This window comes from Hyaena hyaena, unplaced genomic scaffold, assembly GCF_003009895.1.
Source record: "Hyaena hyaena isolate Hyena2069 unplaced genomic scaffold, ASM300989v1 scaffold_245, whole genome shotgun sequence".
In the NCBI taxonomy this organism is placed as follows: Eukaryota; Metazoa; Chordata; class Mammalia; order Carnivora; family Hyaenidae; genus Hyaena; species Hyaena hyaena.
Window position 1 is genome coordinate 2335595 of NW_024080878.1, and position 15073 is coordinate 2350667.

Genomic DNA, 15073 nt, shown 5'->3' on the forward strand with positions numbered 1-15073 from the left:
TATGATATGTTGGCTTCATAAAAGACATTTGCTACATACCTTCTGACTTATTTTTCATTCCTCCCATTCTCTTCCTTCCAGAACATTCAACGAGATCTACTGTCTTAACAGATTTTTAAGTGTATAGCACGGTATTGTTATCTATAGGCATGATGTTGAACAGATCTCTAGAGTTCTTCCATCATGCACAACTGAAATTTTATACATGTTGATTAATTAGCAACTTCCCTTTTCCCCCTCCCCCAGCCCCGGCAACCACCATTCTATTCTTTGCTTCTGAGTTTGACTACATTAGATAACGCATATATGTGGAATTATGAAGCATTTGTCCTTCGATGACTGGCTTATTTTACTTAGCATAATGCTGTAAGGTTCATCCATGTTGTCATATATTGCAGAATTTCCTTCATTTTAAAGGCTGAATAACATTCCATGGTATATATATTTCACATCTTCTTTATCCATGCATTCGTCAATGAACATTTAGGTTTGACCCACATCTTGGCTATTGTGAATACTGCTGCAGTGAACGTGGGAGTGCCAATATCTCTTGAGATCCTGATTTCAATTATTTTGGATAAATATGCATTAGTGAGATTGTTGAATCATGTGAAAGTACAACTCAATAGCAAAAAAAAAAAAGCCAAATAAGCTGATTTTTAAAAGGGCTAAAGACTTGAATAGACATTTCTCCAAAGAAGAGAATGTTTAGGCCTCTTATAATCAAGTTAATTGTAGCATTAATGTCAAAGGTCAACAGGTATATGAAAAGATGTTCAATATCACTAATCATCAGGGAAATGCACATCAAAACCATAATAAGATATTACCTTACACACGTTAGGGTGGCTAGTCTCAAGAAAACAGAAGACAACAAGTGTTGGTGAGGATGTGAAGAAATTAAAACCCCTTGTGCACTGTTGTGGGAATGCAAAATGGCACACCACTATAGAAAACGGTATGGAGGCTGATCAAAAAACTAAAAATAGAATTGCCGTATGATCTTTCCTCCTTTATTGCTCCATGAAACATGTATGTAATGGCTTAAGATCTAGCCATAGGCTCTTAGCAAAGGAAGGGAGACTGTTAATTCCCACAAGGATGAGGGCCACACTTGAGGGATGGTAGGGTGGTGGCTGGAAGAAGTCTTAAGATTTGTGAAGTGTCCATAATTCCCAACTCTGAGCTATTTAGTGAAAGAAAGAGAAAGAAATTTTTAGTTATCTCATTGCTATCTTAGGTGTCTGTTATCCTTACCCTCAGCTGAACCCAATTCCAATTAATACATTTGAGAATACTAAATTATTGGCAGGACACAGCTTTGGCTATGTTTATTCAAGAAGGATCTGAGTTTTGCCATAGGTCACTGGAATTGATTGGCTCAAATGGGGATTATCTGGAATGTGATGTAAACATGAAATATGCAGATGGGCCAGTGACTGGGGCTTACCTTTTAGGAACAGTTGACAGATAATAGATACTAGTGATGTGCAGGTGATTTATTTCTCTTTCTCAAAGGCTCAGTCTTTAGAAAAATCATGAGCAATGGGAACTTCTGTCCAACTTGACCTGTTTGGGACTTGTCCAGCGTTCTCTCCAAGGTTTCTGAAGATTCCTGGGGAGGAGCTTCTGTGTCATAGCTACCTTTGGGTACTCTTTCCTCTTCTTTTCTGGGAACCACCCTCCTGTTTTTCCTGGGCCCTCTCAGCATGGAACATGACTTTTCCTTCTTTGTTCCCTCAGACCATCTCTTAACCCGCTTTGCCTGAAGGTTTGTGGATAGTTGGATAGCTGATAAAGAGCCAGTTGCCCTGTTAACACTTAACGATGCAAAGAAACAGAGGAGCTGTGAAAGAACAGTTTTTTAAAAATTCAATTTTTGATTTTTTTGTTTTTTCAACAATTGTTTTTATTGTATTAAAACACATAGAATATGATATTTGCCACTTTAACATGTACAATTTTATGTACACATTTTACATGGACAAATCAGTGGCGTCAATTATGTTCATAATGTTGGGCAGCCATTACAATTTTTAAACTTTTGATTTCCTAAATCAAATTCTTATGCAGAGTCCTCCTCCCTCACCCAGAGGGGTTATTATCCTTGTGAGATCATAAGTTATGTTCATTCAAATAAATGGAATTCAGGAACTGGAAAAATCCCAATGCTTCCCTCTGATACAATTTAAGCTGCTCCCATTTCTCCAGATGTCCTTGGTGAAACCCACTGAGCTGAGGATGGATTGGGTGTTGACGGTACAGTCTGGAGTCTAATACTCAACTGGGGTGCAGATACTTGAGGGAGAGGATAGCTATATCGTCTTGCTCCTGGCTCAGCCTTTAGCCCTATCACTCACTGAATGGTTGAGCAGGCAGTTCTGGACTAATAGAGATCAGGAAGAGAACACCCTGGGTTGGAGGAGTGCTAGAAGCTTCAGCCAGGAGGGATCTTGGGAATAAGTATGGGCTAAGGGGAATGTGTGTGTGTGTGTGTGTGTGTGTGTGTGTATGCATATGCATATGCAATGGAGGAAGACTGCACCTCTGGGAGATGGAGGTCACAGCCTCATCTGTGAGCTCTATTCTGCCCACCACCCTCTACCTCCTCCCAAATTCTAGAGGGCCATGGTCATGTTAGAATTTGACATTTGAATTTCAAGTTATAAGGTAAAAGATGAAGGGAGTTGAAGGCAGATGATTTGGGGAGTTTGGACAATGGGTTAAATGAGCAAGGCTGTCTGAGGCTGTGACTTCCACTGTACAAGTGCAGCATCTCACCAGAATGGCATAATGGCTGATGGTGGAGTTTTGGAGAGTATGAAAGACACACAGATGTGGGAATGAGCTAGCGGTAAACTGGAGTAATAGTCTAGGATTATCTTGTACAGAGTCCTGGAGGGAAGGCAGAGACAACAGGCCAATCTTAGATTGGGGAAGGGGACTGCTAATTGCCAAACTTCCAGTTAACTACAGAGACCATGTGCCTATGAGCACACGGGCATGTCCTGGGGAGTGTCAGCCTCCCGCCTACTGAAAAAGTGTTCTGTGGTCATATGCTGCTGGCCCAAGCCTCAAACACCCACTCACTGACCCTCCTACATTGTGCAGACAGGAATGACTGAGGGCCTCTAAGCCCAGTGTCTCCAGTCACCCCAAGACTCAATGCAGTACTACTCCTCAGCTCTCCCCTCTCCCTCTGCTTCCTGTCACAACAGCTCCATTTCTGGCCCCAAGTGCATGTGCTGTGGGCCTAGGGCTCAGCTCTCATTCACATTAATTTTCAAAGTACTCAGGTTTGACTCTCGCTTTTCTAGAAACCCATTTCAGAAAGAAGGAAACAGCTGTTAACTGTAAAGGGCACTGTTCTGCCCACTGCCCATCTCCAGCTTGCTCAGGGCTGATTGATGACCTGAGACATAAATTCCTGGGGGAAGGATTTGAACTTCAAATTGGAATGAGAGGCAGGCGGTGGGGGGAGGGTGTCCACCATTATGCCATAGCATCAGCAGGGGCCACAATACCCTTCTGTGTCCAGAGCCAGGAGCACTGTCCTGGGCATTCTTCTTCCAGCCACCACGTACTCCTGCGGGACCTATTTCTGCATGTTGTCAGACCATATGCCATAATTTCAGTCCACTCAGTTAGTAGAAGTCTCTAGGGCACTTTGGTTTGAAAACTAGATACATTTGATGAGGTTCTGCTAAAGCACTCAGAAGCAGAGCCCCTTTCTTATTGTCTCCCAGCGGGGTGTGTGTGAGTGTGTGTGTGAGATTTTAGCTTCTGTAGCCCAGGATACCATAAAAGGAGACTGAGAAATTGGGTGTTTGGAGGCTGCCAGGCCATCTTAGATGTGTGTGTACATTATCACACGAAGAAGAGCATTAGTCGGGGTGGAGGGTGGAATAAAGGTCCCAAACACTTCTGGGCTGCCAAAAGTGTTCAAATAATGCCCACACCCCCATGGTATTAGGAATCAGAGCACTGTTGGAGGTAGCTCACAGCTCAGATCCCAGTGCTCTCCAGGGTGTTCCAGTCTGAATGACTGGAGCACGGGGCAGATGCGAGGAGAGGAGGAGAGGACTCAGGATGTCTGCCACTGGTGGCAGAAGGCTGGCAGTGCTGCCAGGGATGGGGAGGTTGTTCTTCTCAATGAAGCAATGGTAGGGATGGGTTAAATCAGTGATCTTCAAAGTGAGCATGTGGGATGATTCATTGGCATGTAAAAGGAAAATTAAAACCTTCATTTATGGCACAAAGACAAAACTCAGGTCAGTGGAACAGAATAGAGAACCCAGAAATGGACCTAAAAATATATGGCCAACTAATCTTTGACAAAGCAGGAAAGAATATCCAATAGAATAAAGACAGTCTTTTCAACAAGTGGTGCTGGGAAAACTGGACAATGACATGCAGAAAATGAACCTGGACCACTTTCTTATACAATACACAAACTCAAAATGGATGAAAGACCTAAACATAAGATAGGAAGCCATCAAAATCCTCAAGAAGAAAGCAGGCAAAAACCTCTTTGATCTTGGCTGCAGCAACTTCTTATTCAACACGTCTCGAGAGGTAAGAGAAACAAAAGCAAAAATGAACTTTTGGGACCTCATCAAAATAAAAAGCTTCGTCACAGCAAAGGAAACAATCAGCAAAACTAAAAGGCAACTGATGGGATGGGAGAAAATATTTGCAAATGGCATATCAGGTAAAGGGTTAGTATCTACAAATCTATAAAGAACTTCTCAAACTCAACACCCAAAAAAAAATAATCCAGTGAAGAAATGGGCAAAAGACATGAATAGACACTTCTCCAAAGAAGACAACCATACTGCCAACAGAAACATGAAAAAATGCTCAACATCACTCATTATTAGGGAAATACAAATCAAAACCACAGTGAGATGCTACCTCACACCTGTCAGAATGGCTAACATGGACAACTCAGGTAACAACAGATGTTGGCAACAATGCGGAGAAAGAGGAACCCTTTTGCACTGCTGGTGAGAATGTGAACTGGTGCAGCCACTCTGGAAAACAGTATGGAGGTTCCGCAAAAAATTAAAAATATAACTACCCTACGACCCAGCAATTACTTTACTAGGTATTTTTCCAAGAGATACAGGTATGCTGTTTCGAAGGGGCACATGCACCCCAATGTTTATAGCAGCCCTAGTGACAATAGCCAAAGTATGGAAAGAGCCCAAATGTCCATTGATGGATGAATGGATAAAAGAAGATGTGGCATACATACTCACACTCTCTCACACACACATACAACGGAGTATTACTTGGCAATCAAAAAGAATGAAATCTTGCCATTGCAACTACATGGATGGAACTAGAGGGTATTATGCTAAGTGAAATTAGTCAGTCAAAGAAAGACAAATATCATGTGACTTCACTCATGTGAGGACGTAAAATACAGAACAGATGAACATAAGGGAAAGGAAGCAAAAATAATATAAAAACAGGGAGGGGGACAAAACATAAGAGATTCTTAAATATAGAGAACAAACAGAGAGTCACTGGATGGGTTGTGGGAGGAGTGATGGGCTAAATGGATAAGGGGCATTAAGGAATCCTGAAATCATTGTTGCACTATATGCTAACTAACTTGGATATAAATTTTAAAAAAACCAAACCTTTATCTATACTTATGTTTTAGACTCAAAATTAAAAAAAAAAAGATTCACCAATATTTACTATATGGATTGACACAGGGACACTTACTCAGCTCTTGCTTCAGGTGTCCATGTCATGTATCATAGTTAAAGTATCCTGGGGGGGGGAGGGGATTCTACTCCACAGAGGAGGGGGTGGCCGTGGCCCCCTGACTGGTTCAACTACTTTCAAGTGAATGACAAGGTATTATGAATTACTTGTATCCCAGGTGGTAGAAAGATAAATTATATCATCTACTTATACTTTTTTCTTTTGATAAAATACTTTTTTTTATTTTTTTGCATATTAAAAATTTACATCCAAGTTAGTTAGCATATACTGCAATAATGATTTCAGCAGTAGAATCTGGTGATTCATCCCCTCCACATAACACCTAGTGCTCATCCCAACAAGCATCCTTCTTAATGCCCCTTGCCCATTTAGCTCATCCCCCCACCCATAACCCCTCCAGCAACCCTCAGTTTGTTCTCTGTATTTAAGAGTCTCTTATGGTTTGGGGCGCCTGGGTGGCTCAGTTGGTTAAGCACCAACTTTGGCTCAGGTCATGATCTCACGGTTCATGGGTTCAAGCCCGGTGTCAGGCTCTGTGCTGACAGCCAGCTCAGAGCCTGGAACCTGTTTCAGATTTTGTATCTCCCTCTGTCTCTGACCTTCCCCTGCTCACGCTGTCTCTCTTTCTCTCTCAGAAATAAATAAAACATTAAAAAAAAAAAAAAAGAGTCTCTTATGGTTTGTCTCCCGCCCTGCTTTCATATGATTTTTGTTTCCCTTCCCTTATGTCCATCTGTTTTGTAACTTAAATTTCACGTATGAGTGAAGTCATATATTTGTCTCTGACTAACTTCACTTACATTCTAGTTCCATCCACATTGTTGCAAATAGCAAGATTTCATTCTTTTTGACTGCTGAGCAATACTCCATTGTTTATACACAACATCCTTGTTTTAGATTTTTAAAATGTTTTTTCTTAGAGAGAGAGAGAGAGCGAGAGCGAGCATGAGCAGGGGAGGAGCACAGAGGGAGACCACAGAATCCGAGCTGTCAGCACAAGCCTGACATGTGGTTTGAACTCACGGACCATGAGATCATGACCTGATCTGAAGTCAGATGCTTAATTGACTGAGCCACCCAGGCGCCCCACACACCACATCTTCTTTATCCATTCATCTGTTGATGGGCATTTGGACTCTTTCTACACTTTGGCTATTCTCGATAGTGTTGCTATAAAGATTGAGGTGCATGGGCCCCTTGGAAATAGCACACCTGTATCCTTTGGATAAATACCTAGTGGCGCAATTGCTGGGTAGGGTAGTTCTATTTTTAATTTTTTGAGGAACCTCCATACTGTTTTCCAGAGTGGCTGCATCGTTTGCATTCCCACCAGCAATGCAAAAGTGTTCCTCTTTCTCTGCATCCTTGACAAAATCTGTTGTTGCTTGAGTTGTTAATTTCAGCCATTCTGATAGGTGTGAGGTGGTATCATCTAGTTATGATTTAACTAAACTAATTCTCACAAAAGGGACAAATGGTTTGAAAAGATTCCTACAAAGAAATCCATAGATTGAAAATAACATGAATGGAACAAGCAAAGTCCAACTCAAAGAATGGCAGAGCTAACAATTTCCCACTATTTACACGAGATCCATTATGATGATATATCTGAGAAGGGAGTAGACCAGAAAAAAAATGCAAATTTATAAAGGAGAATACTTAGAATATGGATTTACATCACTGTCATTAACAACTAACTTAGGGTATATTGGGCCTTGAGGAATTAGCTAATAATAATATAAATGTGCCATCATAATCAGCAAGAGATGTGAATTCTACACAACCAGATCATGAAGACCAACCTCTACTACTTTTAAGGGGGGGATAGTCCAAGTCATGCATTACTTAGTTGCGTACTTTTGTGAACTATTATTAAATGAAATAAACATGTTTCAAAATCTCTTTTGAGTAAAATCCCTTTTATTTAATAGTAAAAGACAAAATGTCAGTCAGCATCATTGGAAAAAAACCTCTGTTCTATTTGCCATTGCTGATGTGATGGAATCAGTACAGAGAGGAGATGGCAACACACAAAAAATGCATTCTGGGGGCACCTAGGTGGCTCAGTCAGTTAGGCATCTAACTTGGGCTCAGGTCATGACCTCGCAGTTTGTGAGTTTGAGCCCCTCATGGGGCTGTGTGCTGACAGCTCAGAGCCTGGAGCCTGCTTCAGATCCTGTCTCCCTCTCTATCTGCCCCTCCCCTGCTCATGCCCTGTCTCTCTCTGTTTCTTAATAATAAATAAATGTTAAAAAACATTAATTCACCAACCATGAGATCAAGAACTGAGCTGATGTCAAGAGTCAGACATTTAACCCACCGAGCCACCCAGACTCCCCACAAATAACTTAAAAGTGAAAGGAAAAATATTGTACCATTCATTAAAAATAAAGTATCTTTGGGGTGCCTGAGTGGCTCAGTCGCTTAAGCATCCAATTTCGGCTCAAGTCATGATATCATGGTTCCTGAGTTCAAGCCCCCTTTTCCCCTCCACCATCGGTTTCTATGCTGACAGCAAGGAACACTTGGCATCTTCTCTCTCTCCCTCTTTCAGTGTCCCTCCTCCACTCATTCTCTCTCCCTTTCCATCTCAAAAATAAGTAAACTTTATTTTTTAAAAATGAAGTATCTTTATCTTTACTAGATCCTTTGACAGTTCTAGGTGTGCTTTATGATACATATTAATACAGTTGCATGTTCATATCATTTATAAATAAATGAATTGTAAATACCAGGCTGCCAGGTAGAAGGAATAAAGCTTGGTACTCAAATGAGGCAACCATGTGACTGACAGCAGTTAGCACAGTGAGGACACCGTGGGTGCTCACTAATGACTAGTTCCATTTCCTCCTTTGGTGACAAATTTGATGTGAGAGATGAAAGGGAGAGAGTCAAGGATGGCTCCCCAATATAGTCTGGGTAGTGGGAGGTGGTGCTATCATTCACTAAGACTAGAAACACAGGAGCAGAGGCAGGTTCTGGCACGTTCTTCGAAGGAAATTAGGAGTTTGAGTTCGGGCCTACAAACCTCGAGTGGAGATGGACCTCAGGAAGCTGATAAGTTATCTGCATCACTAGGACTTCCTGAGCTGGAGATAAAGTTCCAAAGTCGTTAGCAGTCGGGAGTTTGTTGAAACCGGAGGACTGGATGGGCTCGCAGAAGGACAGAGGAGACAGGCAGCTGTGGGACCAGAGGGGAACACCACAAAGAAAAGCCAAGCCTTGGACGCCAAGAAGCAGCAGTCACCAAGGGAAGTAGAACATTTGGAGAGAAAGCAGCAAGCGCCAACTCTGGAAACTTTTGTACCCCTAGCGATCCGGGAAGGAAGGCGTGGTCAGCAGGTCCAAATGCTGGGGAGGGGCCAGGAAGGGGCTACACGGCACCCATTGCATTTAGCACCTAGGAGGTCGGGCGTGACTTGGAAGGGCGGGTGTGTAAGCTGGGGAGCAGAGTCTTGTAGAAGGAGTATACGAGTGTGTGTGTGTGTATGTGCGTGCGTGTGTATGTGCGCGCGTGCTGGGAGGGGCAGGAAGGTGATCAAGGGACCAGACGGAAAGCCGATGCTTTCAGGTCCGTTCAGCTACAGGGAGTAAGTCACCTGTTCGGGGGCCGTGGCCCCAGGCTCTCACCTTGGGAAACGTCCTGGCGGGGGAAGAGGTTCGGGCAAGTCCGAGCATTGCGGGGAGTGCTCTCAAGGCCCGGCGGGTGGCAGCGGCGGCGAGGTCCGAGGAGCCCGGCTAGGGCCTGACCCCGGGCTGCGGCGGGAGCGTTTCCGGCCGGGGGACCAAGGCGGCCGCCGCGCCCCTGGCGCTCTCAAGTTTCCTGTTGGCAGCGCCAAGCCGGCGCCTCAGGTAGCGGCGGGCAGGCCTGGTTGGCGGGCAGGCGGACCTGCGCGGCGGCGGCGGCGGCTCGGCCCGCGCCGCTCTGCTGCCCGCTCGTCGCCTCTCCGCTCCGCGCCCAGGTAGGGCACCGACTGGGGCGGCGCGCGGCTGGCGGGCTTCTTCCGTGAGGAGGCGGCTCTCCTCCTCTGGCCGGGCCGGCGCGGGGTCTCGGAGGTGCGGGCGCCACGGCGCTGCGCCCGCAGAAGGCTCGGTCCACGCCCCTGCCGCGGGGCTGCACCGCGGGCTCCCGGTGAGCAAGCGGGGGGCGCGGCCTGGTGCAGGCCCGGCCCCAGCCCGCGGCGGTGCCGGGCAGCCCCTCCGCGGCGCTCGCCGTGCGCCCTGCTCAGTGCCGCCACCTGCGCTCCAGCCTGGCGGCCGCCCCCTGCGGGCCCACGGCAGGGCCCTGGCACCCGAACCCTATGAGGGCGCGGGATGCCGCGCTGCTGACCTTGGGCCCGTGCCCCGCCGCCCCTCCTGCCCGGGACGCGAGTCGGAGTGCCCCGAGGTCGGAATCTCGGCTCTGGGCTTCCCAGCCTACCCCGGCGGCGCCGACCCGGGGCTCAGCCCTGCTTGGGTCCTTGCGGGTATTCCTGCCGCTCTCTGCGGTGGCCTGGGCTCCAGAGACCTCAGGTGAGCCAGCCTCATCTCAGCTCCCTGGCGGCCTACTTTTAGAGAAATTAAGGGGCATGCCGCCACTTAAGTTCCCGGACAAGTTTCTAGGTGCTTGAGGACTGGCCAGATGCTCACTGCGGGGGGGCGCGGGGGGGGGCACTTCCACCTAAAGGCAGGGAAGTGGACAGAATGACAGGGTGATGGGTTCATTTGAGGCCTTCATCCTTACCTCTTCTGGCTGTCTCCCAGCATGGGACGTGTATTGGCTCCTGGAAGTCTGCTTTTTGCCCTTGAACTTCCTGGTAGCTGCTTTGCCCGTGCAGCTCCTAATGGCTCTTCTTGGCTGGCAGAGGCCTCTGGGGTGAGTTTCCAGGGACCGTGGAGTAGAAGAGGCTTGCTAACTACAGTGTCATTTCCCCAAATTTTTAGGTCCCTGTATGTATCTGGAAGCTTGGGGGTGACGGATTAGCAAAGAAGCCAGGTGAAAGCTGGGAGGAAGGAATTTTAGCAGGGTCCCGAGCCCATGTTGGCTATCCCCCTTGACATGGTGGCCAACAATTGGCTAGCTTCAGGGAAAAGCTGTCAGCAGCTGGAGCTCTCATGGGAGAAATTCCTCCCCTGGCTGTGAAGCATCAATGCTGAGTGGTAGTTGAGCTACTGAGCCAGTCAGACAGAGCCCCTATCAGCTCTCACCTCTCCAAGTGTTGACAGCAGGTTTGGAATAATGAGCTTGGCCTGGTTGTAATTCTAGGTGAAACTCTGAGGGGCTGGCTTGCTGTGAAGATGATGGTACCCAGCTGCCCTACCTAAGAATCATGGAGTTTGCATGGATGGGCTGCTAGGAGACTCTTCGACCTCTTAGCTCCATCCTCAGCATACCCTCAATCCTTTTGAGATCCTAAATAAGGGATGAGTAGCTTTCAGAGAGATCAGAAAGTTCTTTAAGAGATGAGGCCTATTTTTCTTGCCCTTACACTAGGCAAATCACTCTTCAAATGGCTCTAAAATCAATCCCAGGTATTGAAAATACCTTAGGCAGATGAAATATATCCTTAGGATTAAGCAAGGAGATACCTTTACTCTCCTAAAGCTACTTATGGCCTTCCTGGTTCTTCCCTCGAATATATTAATCTCTTAGATCTTTTGAGTGATGGCTGCATATCGAGGAGAGCAGACCATGTCTTTGGGCTTTGATATATAAGAGGCTAAGGCATAGGAAGATGGGCTCATGGCTGTAGCCCTAGCCATACAAAGTCAGCAAGAAGTATCAAGCCTAGAGGAGGAAGCTATTCCTACTGATCTGGTTTCACATTTAAACATGGTTTCCTTCTTGCTTCCAAATTGGAGCTTGAGAGAGAGAGTGCCTGGCATACAACAGTACTCAATAAATAATGTTGAATAAAAGGACTCAGTGTCTAGGTGAAGCGTCATGTTTTGTTTTCCCAGTTGGACTCTCTCTTGTACCTGATATCATGATGACAATGATGTTGATAAATAATACTTATAAAGCACATACTATGTGCCAGGTACTATTCCAAGCCTGTTCTAGCATATGTAAATATGCCATTAATTGCCATGACAACCTATGAGGTTGGTACTGTTAGTATCCCCATATTGTAGAGAATAAAACTAAGCCAGAGAAATTGAGTAACTTGCTCAAGCTCATGCAACTAAGTTGTGGAACAGGATTCAAACCCTAGGTAGTCTGGCTTGAGTCCATATACTTAACCATACGCTGTACTGGCTCTTGAGATTGCCATAGATGGATTAGTCACTTAGCTTATTCACTTGTTATTTTATGCATTCATTCATTCAACGAATATTTATTGATATCAACTATGTTCTAGTCATGGGGATATAATAGTGAATGAAATGGGCAAGATCTGTCATGGAGCTGGTTTTTAGTAGGTGAAACCCCTTTGTCCAACTGCCATGTGAGTCATGCACATCTCAGGAAGACAAAGAAGGAAAATCAACTCCTATAGGCAAGCCGAAAGCAACATTTCAGAAAAAGGGAAAGTAGTATATTTCTTGGTGAGACATAATTTGATTCTAGCCTTTCCTGTCTTAGAGTTTGTGAGGGGCACGGAAGTGATAAAAGTGAATGCAGTCTGGTCTCCTGGGAGGAAGATACAGGGCCTGGGACCAGTTATCACAGATTGTCTTAATTTTTGTTTAAAAAGGAAATAAGTCTTTGAGCTTGAGACCAGTGCTCCTTAGTCCAGGGAGACTTCTAGGCCACAGGGGCAGTGACATATTAGGCTCAAGATGGATTTGTGAGCTCATGAGCAAAATTTGCCCTCCCAAGACAAGCCACATTTTCCTCCTAAACTGCCACTCTCCTGGAGGGTCTTCTATCTCTTTGGTTCTAGCAGGACCCTTGCCCATTGCCCCGACCTACGTTATCTTTGCTGGGCTGCTGCCCATCTCTGTCCAGACCTAATGGAGTGAGTCTCACACCCCTACCTGGGACTCAGGAAGGCAGCCTCCTCTATGTTGGAAAATGAAGGCTCGAAGTGGAAGGCATTTTCCAAAGCCTGTGCCACGGATATTAATAGGTGTTTTCCTATGGTGGCGATGGTCAGAGGGTCAAATAAGTGTGTTGGGCTAAACAAAGTCAAATAGCTTTCTTTACTAAGGGACTCTCTGGTGTTTAGAATCTGCTAGAAGGAATTGTGCATGAATCCCCATATGGGATTATTGTATGCAGTATTTTCCAAGCCTTTTGTCTTTTTATGTTCTACAGACTACACTTTGAAAAATGCTTGTTTAGACTGAGGCTATCTATGGTCTGGTTACAGGTGTAGAATAGAATTCCCTGAACTGGATCCAGGGAGGTTCTCAGATGCATGGGCTAGGATGCTCCCAATACCGCCCCAATTGAACCTCCCCCTTCCCCAAAACAGAAGGAATCACTTGCCCCTCTTCCCCCCCGGCAGAACAGTACTAAGGGCCTGGACCCTTCCCTCCCTATGCTTGAAGTTCGTTCAGTTATTTAATGAATACATATCCTCCTCCCCCTAGGTTGCTTGTAGCTTGCTGATCGCACTGTTTATGAAACAGCTGTGAGGACAGGTGGGTCATAATCTCTGGGTAGCTAAAGCCCAGTAACAGCCCGAGGATCATGTGTCAACCCTGTAATCCTGCTCTGCACACACAGGAGTCATTATGTGGGCTCAGGAAGGCACAATCTCACAACTGGACATGAGGAGGTGACTCAGGCCCAAGCCAGGACTAGACCTAGCCTCCCAGTAAACAACTGACCCATCCTTTCTGGGCTCTTGTCCCCAGGATTTCAACAGCAGCACAGAAATAGCCATTTTGCTCACGGTTATTTCCCAGACCCACACCATTTGTCTAAGTTACTGTGTGGGTTCTGAGGCTTTCTTTTAGAGGACTGCTCCTGTGGGTCACTTGAGGCGGCTCCACGGTCCCTAAGGAGAGCAGCAGCTGCTGGTGCAGGGTGGCCGAGTGCAGCCAGTGCCCAGGAGGCTAGTCAGAGCTGGAGGTCCTCGTGGGAGCAGAGAGCGGCAGTAAGAGGGGGAGGATGGGGCCGGTGGGCTCAGGCGGGTCAAGAGGGACGTGCTTCTTTTCTTTTCCGTGTGTGTGTGTGTGTGTGTGTGTGTGTGTGTACGTGCGTGCGTGCGCATGTGCTCATGCACTCAGGCTCTGGTAGAGCCTGTCAGGCTGCCCAGTCACCTGTGATGTCGTCTTCCTTCAGGGAAGAAAGGAAGGAGTGGGACAAGGCGTGGCAGCTTCTCATCCTAGCCTGTTCCAGTGCTGAGGAGTCTCCTCTCCCTGAGTCTCTGTCCCTTTCCTGGGAAAGGAGGGAACAGTTCAAAGCCCTTGCTCTTTTAGAGGAGGAGGGGGAGGAGGAGCTCTAATGATAACCGGGCACAGCGCCACCCCTGCCAGTGCTGGGGTGCCTTCAGGGAGGTTGCTTTGGGGGGCCTTCTGAGGGAAGTCAGACCAGGTTGTGCCGTAGACAATCCCCTTGGTAGAATGGACCTGGTCTCCAGGCCAAGCCTGAGGTGGAGTTCAAATGGAAGCAGCAGAGGTGATGGTATGGCACGTTTCAGGGGTCTGGTCATTAGAGGGAGGCTGTGACTTAGTGGCCTATCTTCCGTGTTCCGTCAGGAAGGCTGAATGAACTGTTGTGTTGGGGGCAGCAGCGGCTTTGTGTCTTGCTCTGGAGAGGGCTGAGAACAGGGCCCAGGACACTGCATTGAGCACGCAGCGGCTGTGGATAGCTGGCATTACCTGGGCCCTTTAGGAGTCTTGGAAATTTTCCACTTACATTTCATATTCACGGAAGAATTTCCAGCCCAGACGCTTCCTGCTCTTGCTCAGGGCAGCTCACAGATATGCAAATCAGAGACCTCCCACCCCGGCAGCGGCAGACAGAACCCAGCCAGCTGCACTCGCACAGACTCAGCTCAGCCTCCCGGGCATCCACAGCCCATGGCCTGAGTGCCTCGCCTGTGTGGCATCCTCAGGATCAGCCATGGAGATTCCAGCCTCAGGCTCAGGTCTGTGTCATGGGTTCTGACAGTGGGAGTCTGGCAAGAGCAAGAAACAGCGTCGTTCGTGTAAGGAGGGGATTTAAGTGGTACTGTGCTTCCTTTCTGGAGGGGCTGTGGTGCCAGGAAAAGTTACTGTTTGTTGAAATGGTGGCATTTTATAGCTTTCTAACTTTGGGACACTTCTTCAAGCTCATCAGAGGGTGTCATTTGCAACAGCGAGATAAGCTGTATCCCTAGCTGATTGAATTTGTGGTTAAGCCTCCCAAGCCTGCCGACTTCAGCGACTTCAGCTGACAGTTGACAAACGGTTGAAAGGC

At 46.6% G+C, this 15073-nt stretch overlaps 1 protein-coding gene across 3 annotated transcripts in view; it reads left to right on the top strand.

The window, feature by feature from the left end:
• Window positions 1–8881: 8881 nt before the first annotated feature.
• Window positions 8882–15073, top strand: part of AMPD3 (adenosine monophosphate deaminase 3) — a 46035-nt gene continuing 39843 nt past the window's right edge. The window contains exon 1 of one of the 3 annotated variants that reach the window (XM_039244594.1): window positions 8882–8990. Coding sequence is in view for 1 of the 3 variants with exons in the window: in XM_039244598.1 (XP_039100529.1) it covers window positions 14598–14762 (165 nt within the window). In the remaining 2 variants the exon portion in view is untranslated. Of the gene's footprint in view, window positions 8991–9095; window positions 9702–10283; window positions 14763–15073 lie in introns of those variants that run through there. The other 2 variants (XM_039244596.1, XM_039244598.1) reach the window with 2 other exon arrangements.